This window comes from Labeo rohita, chromosome 2 (assembly GCF_022985175.1).
Source record: "Labeo rohita strain BAU-BD-2019 chromosome 2, IGBB_LRoh.1.0, whole genome shotgun sequence".
NCBI classification, from domain to species: Eukaryota; Metazoa; Chordata; class Actinopteri; order Cypriniformes; family Cyprinidae; genus Labeo; species Labeo rohita.
In genome coordinates, this window is record NC_066870.1 from 3,065,435 (window position 1) to 3,079,280 (window position 13,846).

A 13,846-nucleotide genomic window follows, 5' to 3' on the forward strand; every position below is an offset into this window, starting at 1 on the left:
TGTAAATTAATTGTTACTGAACACATCTGTAATGTTTATGGTCAGTTTGCATGGGATAAGCAACAACATGTTGTTAAGATGGGTGTCTCTACTGGCCATTTTTCTTATGTAATCATGCAGGGAATATTAGATACAGTAATCTGGGGATTTAGTGAATATATCTAACTTTGCAAATGCCCTTTTTTTCTTTAATTAAAAAATGCATCACTTACACTGCGTTTCTGGCAAGAAAGGTGTTCTTTAAATCTGGAGGGTTTTGTCTCTCTCACCAAAACATCTCAAGAGGTGAGCAGGAACAAGTGCTTGAGAGGAGTGATTAAAGACGAAGAGAAAGGGCTGTCGATTTGCAAAAATACACCGTTTATTTCTGACTTTCAGTGTTTATTGCAGGCTTTCAAGTCTGCTTTTCTTTGTGTCGCTCAGCCTGATGATTTGCCGGTAGTAGTGGAACTACTTTTATTGGTTGGTAGAAATAACTGGACAAATTTGGTTTTGAATATACATAATGCAATATTTATTCAACAATGTTCTTGTAAATGTTGTAAAAAAAAAAAAAAAAAAAAAAAAAAAAACGATTTTGTTTGTTTAGCTTTATAAATTGTAATAATTTGCCATTATTGCATGCACAAATTGCTTTTACTTTTACCTACTTTGTTTATTTCGAGGTGTTCTTATCAATTAATATTCACCTTTTGATTATTACTGTTGCCTGTGTTGTTGGTGCAATTATTCTGCATGTGTTAAACTGACTTCAATTTCCAATCCATTCAGGGTTCATCTGAACTCAGCAGTAAAGTTTTAAACAACATTGGAGATTGAGCATTTGAGCATTGGGATCGTATCTGTGTTCACCCATGAAAATGACCCAGATTGGGTTGTTTTTAACCCACTGTTGGTTGTGCATTTGCAGATTGTTTTTTTAGCAAATATAAATAAGGTTATGAGATGGGAAGGACAACACAGAGGTGAATGAACAGTGCTGAAACTCATTTCATGACACTTGAATTTTGCACCGTTATCTGACCTCATGCATAATGCAGGCAGTGATTAGATGGAAATGAATAATGTGAAGAAACTCCCAGAATCTAAATGACGTGAACACACTCTCCTACCAACAACAACTTTTTTTTTTTTTTTTTTTTTTTATCTCAGATGCATTTACCTCATGTGAGGTGCTTCAGTTTTGGTTTTTTTCTGAAAATACTGGTAGTTTAAAATTAAGGTTTAGCAATGAAAAGATTTAAAATTTAAAAAATGAAGATTTGGAACTACAAAATGTAAGAACTTGAAAGGAAGACTTGTAACTCTAAAGAGAGCACTTTTGTTCGCATTTCTTTTTTTCCAGATTCAAATTAAAATGGTTTGGTCCAGATATCTCACTGTTGTTAAACAAGCTAGGCACTCAATGATCTGATCTGACACCTCAAGCATTTTGCGCTTTTTTCTTAAGTGTGTCCTTTCAGAAGCCAGTGTCTCCTTAGTCATTTTTTGTTTGGCCTGTCATATTGGAATATCAAAATATGGCAGGCCTCTTTTCAAGACTGGCAGAGAAGGACTGCATGCTGTGCGCAAGGAATCGAGCCACAGAAATCAGGAAAGGATTTTGCTGAAGCTTACAGTGATATAATACATTGTCCAGGGAGGAGCTCATGTACGGTTTGAGGTCCAGCCGTGGTTTGCTGGAATTCAGCTCTTGATATTTTCCCTCCGTCTGTCATGTACACAGATAAAAACAGACCAACACCAGCCTCAAAACCTCAAATGAAGGGTCATTTAGCCACAAAATCATCCGAAACAAATCTCTGCTTCTATGGACAAGGAATTACACTGTAAAAATACATTTTCAAAGTTGTAAGTATTCAAAAATTCTAATCTCCAAGTTCAAAATTTAAATTCAAATTTTCATGTTTAATTCAATGTGTTACTCATGGTATCTGAGTAATTAGTGCAACTGACCATTTCTAAGGGATTTTTTTTTTATGCACATTTTTTTAGTGCACTGCCTTGAAATTATGAAAAATAAAAGCTAAATGTGACATTTGTGTGGGTTTATGTGACATTTGTCAAGTTTATTTAAATTAAAAGCTGTTATAAAAGTGATAATGTTCTGTAAAAGTTAATGAATGATAAACAAAAAACTGGTCTAGTAGTAGTTTGCACTTTATACCTATTAAATGTTACAACGTAAATGTTGATGGTTTTCAACATATCATGCCGAATGGCTATAATTACTATTCAATGTGTGTTCAATCGTTATGATCACAATTTTATTGTTAGGTGTGATTAATCACAAATAATCCTGATTAATGTATTATATTAATAGGCCAAATGACCTTTCGGCCACCTATATCACAGGCAATGACAGGTAAAGCGGGTTTTTCCAGCAGAGCTGAATCATAATGAAGCATATACTCATAATCCTCAGAGGATTACAGCAGTAATCTATAATACGGCTCATCATAACACAGAGGAAGAATTTACAATTACTGGACGTGTTCCAGGAAATGAGATGGCTTTAAAACTAATTGTTCAGGCTTACTGTAGTTAAACTGAGTCAGTTTAATAAGTAGCCCATATTACGTGCAAACTTTTAAAATGATCCCTAATCATTCAAAACAATATGGACCACTGTCTGACTTTGTAGAAAGTCTATGTAAAAGTGACAGCTTTAGCTCTCACTGGCAGTAACCTTGTGTCTTTCCACTCAAAACACAATCCGTTCACTAGCGCTCTCTCCTGCTGCCGGCAAACGGCTTTAATACACATTTCCTGAGCTCTTCTAACTGGAACAAACCATTTTAAAATTAAATGAACTCCCATTCTGCACAATTATATCAAATAAATAAAAACACACAAGAGATGTATATAATTAGATCTCATAACACATTCTGGTCCAGTTTATCCCAAAAGAGATTTCTAAAAAATGCAGTTTTTTTAGTACGGGAACAAAAATTTGTGTTACATTTTGGAAACATTGTCAAAATGTTGTTTTTTTTATTTTTTGGAAACTTTCAGAAATTTTGGAAATTTTACCAAACATTTTCCACCCCCTGCAATTTTAGTTTTAGTTTAGTTTTGTCGTAGATAAACTTTGAAAACCTTTTACACATTTATATGTAGTTCAGTTAGTTAATTAGTTACTTTTTCTATTTCTCATCTGTGACCTTGGACCACAAAAATAGCACAGGTATATTTGTAGCAATAGCCAAAACTACATTGTATGGGTCAAAATTAGTGATTTTTCTTTTATACCAAAAATCATTAAGATATTAAAGGAGAAGTTCACTTCCAGAACAACAATTTACAAATAATTTACTCACCCCCTTGTCATCCAAAAAGTTCATGTCTTTCTGTCTTCAGTCGTAAAGAAATTATGGTTTTTGAGGAAAGCATTTCAAGATTTTTCTCCATATAATGGACTTCATTGGTGCCCCGATTTTGAACCTCCAAAATGTAGTTTAAATGCAGCATCAAAGGCTCTAAATGATCCCAGCCGAGGAAGAAGGGTCTTATCTAGCGAAATGATCTGTCATTTTTTTTGGAAAATAAAAATTTGTATACTTAAGCACAAAAGCTTGTGTAACACAGGCTCTGGGATGCGCGTTCACGGCGCTACGTACTATTGAATCACATCGAAAGGTCACTGCTGCAAAATCAGCATCACGTGACAGCCCCATAAGATGAACGAACGACTTGGAAAAACCCGAAAACTCAAAACAGGTGAACTAAGTCCAGTACAGAACCTAATAGGATGTTGCGCATACGCGACTGAACGAAATCACACCCAAGACGACTCGTTCTTCCCGAGTCACATTAATCGTTCAAGAACGACCCATCACTAATTCGTAGCATCGTGGACACGCATCTCAGAGCATGAGCTACACAAGCTTTTGTGCTTAAAAAGTATACAAATTTTAGTTTTTTGAAAAAAAATGACCGATTGTTTCACTAGATAAGACCCTTCCTCCTCGGCTGGGATCATTTAAAGCCTTTGACGCTGCATTTAAACTACATTTTGGAAGTTCAAAATCTGGGCACCAATGAAGTCCATTATATGGAGAAAAACCATAATTTCTTTACGACTGAAGACAGAAAGACATAAACATCTTGGATGACAAGGGGGTGAGTAAATTATTTGTAAATTGTTGTTCTGGAAGTGGCATTCTCCTTTAAGTAAAGATCATGTTCCATAAAGATATTTTGTAAATTTCCTACCATAAATACATCAAAGCCTAATTTTTGATTAGTGATATGCATTGCTAAGAACTTCATTTAGACAACTTTAAAGGCAACTTTCTCAATATTTAGATTTTTTTGCACCCTTCCTAACAAACCATACATCAATTGAAAGTTTATTTATTCAGCTTTCAGATGATGTATAAATCTCATTTCCAAAAAAAAAAAAAAAATGACCCTTATGACTGGTTTTGTGGTCCAGGGTCACATTTATTTATCACCATGAATGTAGCTGTGGTAGCTGACATGGCACAAAATTAAGAACAAACAAATATCTCGACTGAAATGCAACCATTTAAAAATGTATATACATTTATAAATTATCAATGAAGTTAAATCAGCTTCAGAAATATTTTGTAAAATATATTTAGCCTTTTCCCAATATTTCACACACTTTTGGGACTTAATTTTGTTAATACGAATATGTACACCGATTGACAAACAGTATACACACTGCAGATAAATTCAGTGATTCGTAGTGATAAACACATTCTTAATTAATGAGTGTTGCAAGAAAATGACAGGGAAAGAGGTACAAATATATTAATTAATTCACACATTTTGACACAGGTCTGCCTCTCTTCACAGTTGGGAAAATTGCAAAGTAAAAATTTAGTTAATTTATTTATAAGTTATGGATGTAATAAGTCTTTGATTGGCAAACATATATTAAAAAAGTGAATACCAAATGAGATGTTTTCAGAGCTTGGTTACATAAATGAATTTGTTTGTGCACTGAGATGGATGTTTTAACCTATGACACTTGCAGGATGCTTTAATGGTTCAAAGACCTCTGGCATACCAAACAATCAGAGACATTTTGATTTCTCATGTCATGACCCTTTAAGATTAGACTTCACTGTGGTAAAACACTGCGGTCTTAATTGCGCCATTTTGTCTACTTGAGTACCCGGCAGATAAATCAAACGCGCACTCAGCTGAGGTTAATGGTGTGGAAAATTTTGTAAAAAATTAGTTTTTTTAAGCATCTCATATTTCCAGAAGTCGTTCAGAACACAAGAAACTCAGAAACATGCGTCTCGCTGTTAGAAGATGAATGCCAGATGAAAACAAACATTGATGTACAAAGAGCTGAGTGCAGATCCAAACCTCCCAATTCCCAAAGTTATAAAAGATAAACCAAAATCAAAACACAAAAATTGATTATGTGTCAGCTGATCAAAGCGGCACATTTTAGGCAAAGAAAAACTCTTCTGAACTCATCTTGGAGGGAAAAAAACTCCAGTTGCCAAAAGCATTAGTAGTAATAGTTCGCTAATAGACCTGCAACATGCAAGACATTTCCGCAGAATCAACATACATTTACAAGGACACATTAAAATCCAGATCATTTAAGAAAATACATGTTGTTTTGAGAAACATTCTTTCTGGCCGGCCTCTGTGGCTGAAGATGTGGCTTGTTTCATAGATGATTAAAATTGAGGCAAAGCCGTGTGTCAGATGGATAAATCGTATCTCTGGTGTGCTTGTGGACACTTTTCCCATGGCAAGGCAGTGATCATTCATGATAGCTATGTCATATATTCATGATTCAGACACGAGCTAGTAAACGCTAAAACAAAAGGCGGGCGCAGCAGAAAACTGTTCCACACACAATCAGCCTCACCAAATCAGACTCGTCAGGACAACAGAACTGCCACTCCACCGGACAACATTCACAATACACATGCATAATGTTTTCAGTGCATACTCTCTCAGATTCTCAGAGTTCGTCGAATCAGCAAATCCAGTAAATTATTGCAATTGCAGGTCTAACCTCTACACAGCTTTTCATTTTTGGCTTTGCCAATTGTATTCATTAAGAGCAGTAAAATAGAGCACACAAATAGGAAATGACTGGGGAAACGAAGGCAACTGGCTCAGGAAATGGCATGAGAACAATTTGGGGTGATTTCTCCTTAAAACCAGAAGAAAAACAAGACATTGGCTGCAGCCAAATATGCATACTTCCATACTATACAGTAGGCAAAATGATTTTAGTATTTTTGCCTTGGTTTCCAGTATAAATATATAAACATTCTTAAATCTACATTTACTTAAAATGACTTAGGACTCTGAGTCTTGTTTTCTTAAAAACTTGAGATCAACGCCGACCTGTATGTTTAATCACAACCCATGGCTGTGGCAAAAGTGTGCAATATTTAATGACACTATGAGACGCAATGGACAATTTATGACGAAAAAGTAAATGAGCTGTAAATGTTGTTTTAATGATGTCTGAGCTGACATTACGCAACTCACTTCACAAAAAACAAACAAAAGTCATGGGAGTCTTTTACTGCTGGATGAAGCCTATTAGAATGCAGTTATAATATAACTCAAGATATGAAGTTAAAAAAAAAAAATCTTAAAACTTTATTTTTCTTACCCCACTGGCAGATCATTTTACTTATTTTAAACAAAATGTACTTTTTTTTACCCAGGAAACAAGACTAAATATCTTGCATAATTTTGCTTATCTAGTAAATGCATCTTTATTTAAGAAGTTTTAGATATGACTAAAAACAAGATACAAATACTAAGTAAGAATTTTTCTAGAATATCCAAACAACCCAATGTATTCTTACAACTGTTAGTTTGTTTGTTTTTTCCAATAGAGTAAAAAAAAAAGTTCTCACATTAAAGCAGTCTGGACTGTAAAAAATAAAATAAAATAAAATAAAAAAAATAAAATAAAATAAAATAAAATAAAATATGTGCAGCTCATTACTGGGACATTATAGCTATATTACAACTCTCACAATGCAGTGCAAAATTCAAAATACAGGTAAAACACCTGTATAAATAAATAAATAAATAAATAAATAAATAAATAAATAAATAAATAAATAAATAAATAAATAAATAAAATCCTTCACATTATTACAGTACATGGGCCTTATTTTTTGTGTGTACCGACGTATTATGAAAAATACTTTTTAATGCATTTTTTTTTGTAATTTTGCAGTGATCTATGACTAACTATACTGCTAAATGAATAGTTTGCATTATGTTCAAACTTTGTTGTTATAATGTAAGGATTCACAAGAGCACAGATCTCTGGTGTTTTTAGTGTTATTGAGTGGATTCTGACTAATTTAAACACCTCTGATTAACAATGGAGTTCATGCGCTCAACAGACATGTTTACAATGGCTATACTGCTCACAGCTGGAAAAACACAATGTAGAAATAGAAACCTTTGACGCTCTACAAAGCGCAAACAGAAACCGGCATGCAGGGGAGCATTTGAGAGCAGCTGTTTATCACCAGGCACTGATCTGAGTATGTACTCAGTATTACAGAATAACTGCCATAATTATATTTATGCAATTTTAGTACTGGCTTGAAATTATTGCAAACTAAAACCAAAAACACCAACATTTCAGTGCTATAGAAATAAAGGTGACTGTTCCACATGTATTAAATACAGTTGCATGACATCTTATTATTACAGCCATTTATGGAAATGGTCTTACCTTCAGAAGATTGTATAAAAATCACAGTTAACACAAGTCCATGCACCAGGGGACATTTCCACAGTGAAGTAGCCATTTTGGTTATTCAAGAGCGTCTCCAGATGCCAGACAATAGTTTAGATAGTAAAGAACTAGACAGTACGCAGACCACGCAGACATCAGCAATCTGCTGTTCTCCACCCTTCACCATTCATGCTCCACCTGTAAGCACATTAAAGAAAAATAATTAGAACTGCAAATTGGGATCACCAAAAAAGAAATCATATCATGTCAGCATCAAGCTGTAAAAACTCAAAACAATCAGTAGATATGTCTGTAATCGGACTGATGTCTCAATCGTACTAAAAAGACTTCATATAAACAAGTCAATCGATCCGACTGGAAGAGGTGGTGTAGATCTTCAATAATCCAATCAATAAAATCAGCATGTAAATGCTTAAATTTGACCATTTTCTCAATCCGATTCAAAAATACCTCAGATGGTTCATTCCGTGTCAACTCAACCAGAGGTTTTTGATTTTGTCAATATTTTTTCTGAAGAAAGATAAACATGTTTAGTGATGAAAGCCAACATTTTAAATGTCATGGATGTATATTTACTGAGTAATCATCTATTTTGTAGAGGGGGGACCTTTGGTAGGTCTGTTAGTAAAATCTCTTGAAAATCGTGTTATATGCCATTATATGCCAGTGGCGACGGTTTAAAAATGGGGAAAAAGCACTTTTCAGTTGTCTGTAACTCAAAAAGTATTAAAAATATCTTAATGCCCTTTTAGGTTTTGGGTCTTAACAAACTTTCCTTTTTGGCATCCGGCATCCCCATTGTTAAGGCCCTGTATGGTTCAGTTCCAGAGATACCCAAATCTAAATATGGCTCCATGAGTAAACTGTCAAATTGCACACATCAAACATTTTGCATACAGATGCAAATTAGAAATGTATCTTGTTTCCCCCAAAACAATTGCATTGAACATACTTGTCTGAGTGCCATAAATATTATTTTGCCAAAGTTTGCATGCATGTAACTCAAGAATTATTAAAGTTATCTTAACAACCTTTTAGTTTCTGGTTCTTAATAAACTTTTCTTTTGGAATCATAATTTCCTAAATGGTTCAACTGCAGAGAAATGGGGATCTCAGTGCTAGCCATGTCCAGATCACTTTGCATACAGCTCAGGGTTGCCAGGTTTTCACAACAAAACCCTCCCAGTTGCTACTTAAAATGAGTTAAATCATGTTTCGAGGGGAGTCCTCCATTAAAAATTGTGTTCCAGGGGATAAAATACATGTTTTTTTTTTTTTTTTTTTGTCAGGGCTCCCCTGGTAAATTTGTATTATGACGTTATTGGGGTCGCTTCAACCTGTGGACATCAAAAACAACCTGCAGCAACAGTGGTAAAGCAGCCCGATTTGGCGGGAAAACTGCAGACTTGGCAACACCTATACAGCTGATGCTTACTGTTTTAAACTGTTTGAAACTAGAATTGTAGCTTGTTTCCCTCTAATCAAAACAATTGCATAGCATTTGAAAGTCCAGCCCGTTTGATTACACATTTACTATTTGGCCAACACACAATCTACTGACTATAAGTAACTTTGCAAGTACATGCAAACATACTCCACTAACCCTAACCCTAATCTAACAGTCTACTAATGCTCTAATGAGAGTTAGTTAACATGTAGTTGCAAAGTTACTTCCATAGAGAACGACTCATCCAGAAATATGCATTCAAAGTCTGTCATCCAAACCGCTGCAGAGACGAGACGGCACAAAGCTAATCATAACCACCAAATGTATCCGAGGCATTTGAATTCCTCACAGAATATTCTGTTTTAAAGCGCTTTGGAGGAGATCAAACATCTCAAGCAGTTAAACAGCCTCTGCATTATAAACAGCACCGACAACAAGAAGAGCTAACACTCATGCCACGCAGCAGCCTAAACGATTTGCTTATCAAACTACGCATCGCAACCATTACTAAAAATGAGCACTGTTTAGATATAGTTAGACTTTTATATTAAATCTAAAGAGGGGATCTATTAGACTCATTTTAATACAACTGTGGCTGTGTCGTAAGCTATCAAATGCAGCTTTGCCACGCTGTAAATGTCAATTAAACGCTACTGGATTTTTTTAAATGAAAAGGACGAGCTCTTCAATCCCATCCTGGATTCTTGTTTCAATCAGAAATACATTAAGGAAACCTGTGTTTGCAAGTGAGCATCAGATGACTGCAAAGATAAATTTACATGTTAAAACTGGTGAACAGGTAATACAGAAAAAAATCATTACAAGCCAAACACCGAAATGGTTTACAGAAACAAACCTTGTTAAATCACCTTGTCAACCAATACAACAGAGGCAAACAAACAAAAGAACAGTGGAACTTGCTTTACTTTATGCAAGATGAAAGCAACCATCTCATATCAACCAAAATGTTTCTGAACTTCAACTGAGTGTCAGAAAGGCTGAGAGAGTGCAAATCAATCTCAAGCCAGATTTTTTAACAGAAAGTGCTGCTGGCCTGTGCAAAACTCACAGCTGAAAACACTCGGTTGACAGGCTGTTTTACAGAAATGCCCAAATGCGACAATACATCTCACTTATTTTAAATTGTACTATTCACAATAGTGTTTTTAACCAAAAAAGCAAGAGAGATTTCATCACTCTTAATTACTACAAACTTTTGACTGCATGCTCTGTTGAACTTGGATTGGATCTTTCTGTAGGCCTCAACATAGCCTTCAATAATAATCCTAATGTGCAACATTCAAAATGCAATCTTTATTTTTCCACGATACAACGGATTTCAGTGTAAGTAACTCTGGACCTCTGAGTTGCATTCACATATCCATTCTACCTTTACATTCCTCTGTGTTTATGAAGATTACAGACAGATCTCTCATATCCCCCGGCTCACCCTGAGGTACATCATAATTACTGTGGCAACAGGTTCACTTGATAAACTACTAAAATCACCTCTCTTTTGTGTGTGTTTGCGTTTTCCCGTTATCTCGCGGGAACAAACACATTCAGACTCTTTGCCCACATTGGCAGAAGGCAATATCTGAGACCTCGGGGAGCCCGAGCTCATTATAACACAATGCCAAACGCTGAAGACAGATGACATGTCACGCTCACTTTGTTCACAAATTCATTCCCACTGACACGCGCATGTGCACAAACACCCAGCCGCAAACTAAATAATACTTTCATCTTCCTCTTAAAAATAAAAAATACATAATGCACCGGCTCAGCGTTTGTAACACAGGTAGGAATCCAGTGCAATGGTGCACTTTGAAGTGTGCTTCATCAAAGCCCCCTCATCATCAAGTGCACTGATTATTTTATAATGAACCCAAATATAAACACTGTGCCATTTTCACAGCTCCACTGATGTGGGTGAAAATACAAATAAAAAGTTTGAACAAAACGTTCCATACGGCACACAAAATTTAATTATGTTTCATAACGGGAAATGTTCTTGCAGATGCATTTAACATCTGACATCGGTGTAGAACAAAAGCTATTTTGCACAATGTCAGACTTGGCATGCAGAAGCAGTGTTGTTTGAGAAATCAAACACTTTAATTGTTAAATAATTAGCAAGGGCACACTGAACACCAAATAACAACACTGCAAATTCTAAAGCATCCAGACAATTAAAGTGATGCTCCAGTCAAAAATGTATTCTCTCATAATTTATTCACCCTCATTTTTTCAGATGAAGGTTTTTTAAATAATAGTCCATCTCTATGAGTCCCTATAATAACATATGGGCATTTCGACAGAATTGGTGCGAACTGCTGTCCCACAACCAAAAAACATTTAAAAAGCGTTAAAGTATTCAGATCTTAAATGTTTATTAGGATCCTTCTATTATCTATTGAAATCCATAATATTACTTAAAATATTAGTAAGCTTAATATAATTAAAATCATCATTTATTGGGTACTTTCAATTGGGAGGTGGCTGTCTTGAACCCTAACCCTTAAATTTCAACTTATAAAAACGATATTGAAATATTTTTTTTATTAAAATATTTTTTAAAAGTATCTTTTTAATTCCTTTAAAAAGTGAAGTTCAAAAAAATGTTTCATGTCACTATGGAAACTGTACAGTATAATGTAGTCTATTGGCAGAGACAGATTTTAACCCAACCTGTAAATTTATGATCAGGAAATATTCCTGTGTCCCTCTCTCTCTCTCTCTCTCTCTCTCTCTCTCTTATTGGTGTGAGTAGACAGGTCTCATCATTTTGAGGTAAATGTGTTCAAAAGTCAAAAAAATCTGTATGTACCTTTAAGGAACGTCACTACCAAACACTTTTTTGGGAGTTAACCCACAACATTTTGAGCTAGCTTCAAAAATATCTAAGATTGTCACAAAAGGGAACACATAATCCTCATATTGAGGGGAAATAAACAGTTGGAGTACAGTTATGCAATTTTTTTGTATTTTAGTACGTTTTAGTAGTGTTTTAGTATGTGGGTTAAAATTCTGTAATGTGATATGGTCACTAACGAAACAATGGGATGTTTTGTCAAAAATAAACTATACTGAATTATCAACTAAAATGTATGATAGTTTTTTGGTTCAGTGTATATTCAAACTAATGAATCCTCAACTTTGAAATCAGTATGATCAACTTTTTGCCTTTTATGAAGAAAAAAATGGATTCAAAATACAACAAATTCATAAATTACACTTGAAATATTGTTAAAAATGTAATTGTTATGGATTTACCTCTGAAAATGTTTTTAATAAAATAGCAAAAAAATATACATTTATTCAATGCAAATGAAAGCAAAATCTTAATACGTCAATATAACCCTTCTGATTAATTTTTATTGTGTTTCAGTAGTGACAAATTTGGGGAGAGGACAAATATTTCAACACTTTCTGAAAATACAATATGAGAATTAACTGCACAGTTACTAGAAATGTTTTCCTTGGATATTATACAACTGGCATAGATTTTTTTTTTTTTCAAGACATTTCCAAGACTTTTTTTTCAAGATGTTTCCAACTCTGACTTTGGACCAATTCTGTACAATGGCCCCTATTGGGTCCTCAAAGCTGACACTTCAAAAACCACACAAAAAACGACTTGCATTCAACCATCATATGTATTTTTTCCCCCCACACACACGCCTAGTGGCATGGTAAATCATATTCTAATACTGGTTATTTATCCTGCAAAATTTTTTAATTTGGCATTTGCGTTATCTTGCATTAGTAGCAAGCCTTGACATGCTTTTATGGTTTCGGTTGGCAGATGTCGAGTTTAAATCCCCCTTTTAGAGCGTTTCTCTTAAATGGACACATTTTCTGTCCAGTTGTTTACTTAATGTTCTCAACCTGGCAACCATACATATGCTTTCTCTACATTATTAATTATATTTTTGAGACAAATAATCATGATTAACACTTCAGACGTTGATTCATCAACTGTGGTCGTATGAATTCCCATTGTGTTCTTTTTGTGTGGCATTTGACGCATCAACTTTGATGGATCCATATACTTGTGCAGTGCTGAGCAGATTATTTACAAATTGTAATCCATTACTGATTCCAGATTACATGACAAAAAAATTGTAGTCAGTAATGTGATCCATTGCATTGCACATTTCAGATGTATATTCTGAATATATATACACATATATACACATATATATATATATATATATATTCTTTGTTGTTGAACGTAATAACATTTGTTGTTATTAACAAGACAAAGTGCATTAAACATTATATTACATCAAAGTTTCTCAAACTGGGGTTTGTGAAGGAACTAAGTTTACTAAGTATTTAAATCATACAAATGTTAAATTAAATATTTTTTCCAGTTACAACAATAAAAATAAAACACTTAATAAAATATGAAATATTACTCCAGATTAGCTGCACATGATGTGACCATGTGTATAATATGTAATCAATAAAAAAGTAACTGTAGTCTGATTACAGTATTTTAAATGTAATATAATCTATGAAGTACTTAAATTTTCAGTAATCCAGATTCAGTTACTCACATTATATGGACTCACAGAGATGGAAATGTTTTATAAAAATCTGTGTTTGTGTTCATCTGAAGAAAGAAAACATTATGTATCTGAAACAGTATGAGG

General features: G+C 34.3%; 1 protein-coding gene across 6 annotated transcripts in view; it reads right to left on the reverse strand.

The window, feature by feature from the left end:
* The window catches only part of LOC127181102 (adhesion G protein-coupled receptor L2), a 133,638-nt gene that overhangs the window by 97,385 nt on the left and 22,407 nt on the right, over positions 1-13,846 (reverse strand). For all 6 annotated transcript variants that reach the window (XM_051135646.1, XM_051135655.1, XM_051135641.1 and 3 more), the window contains exon 2: positions 7,715-7,915. In XM_051135646.1, coding sequence (XP_050991603.1) covers positions 7,715-7,790 — 76 coding nt within the window. In that variant the 5' untranslated portion in view covers positions 7,791-7,915. The remainder of the gene's footprint in view (positions 1-7,714; positions 7,916-13,846) is intronic.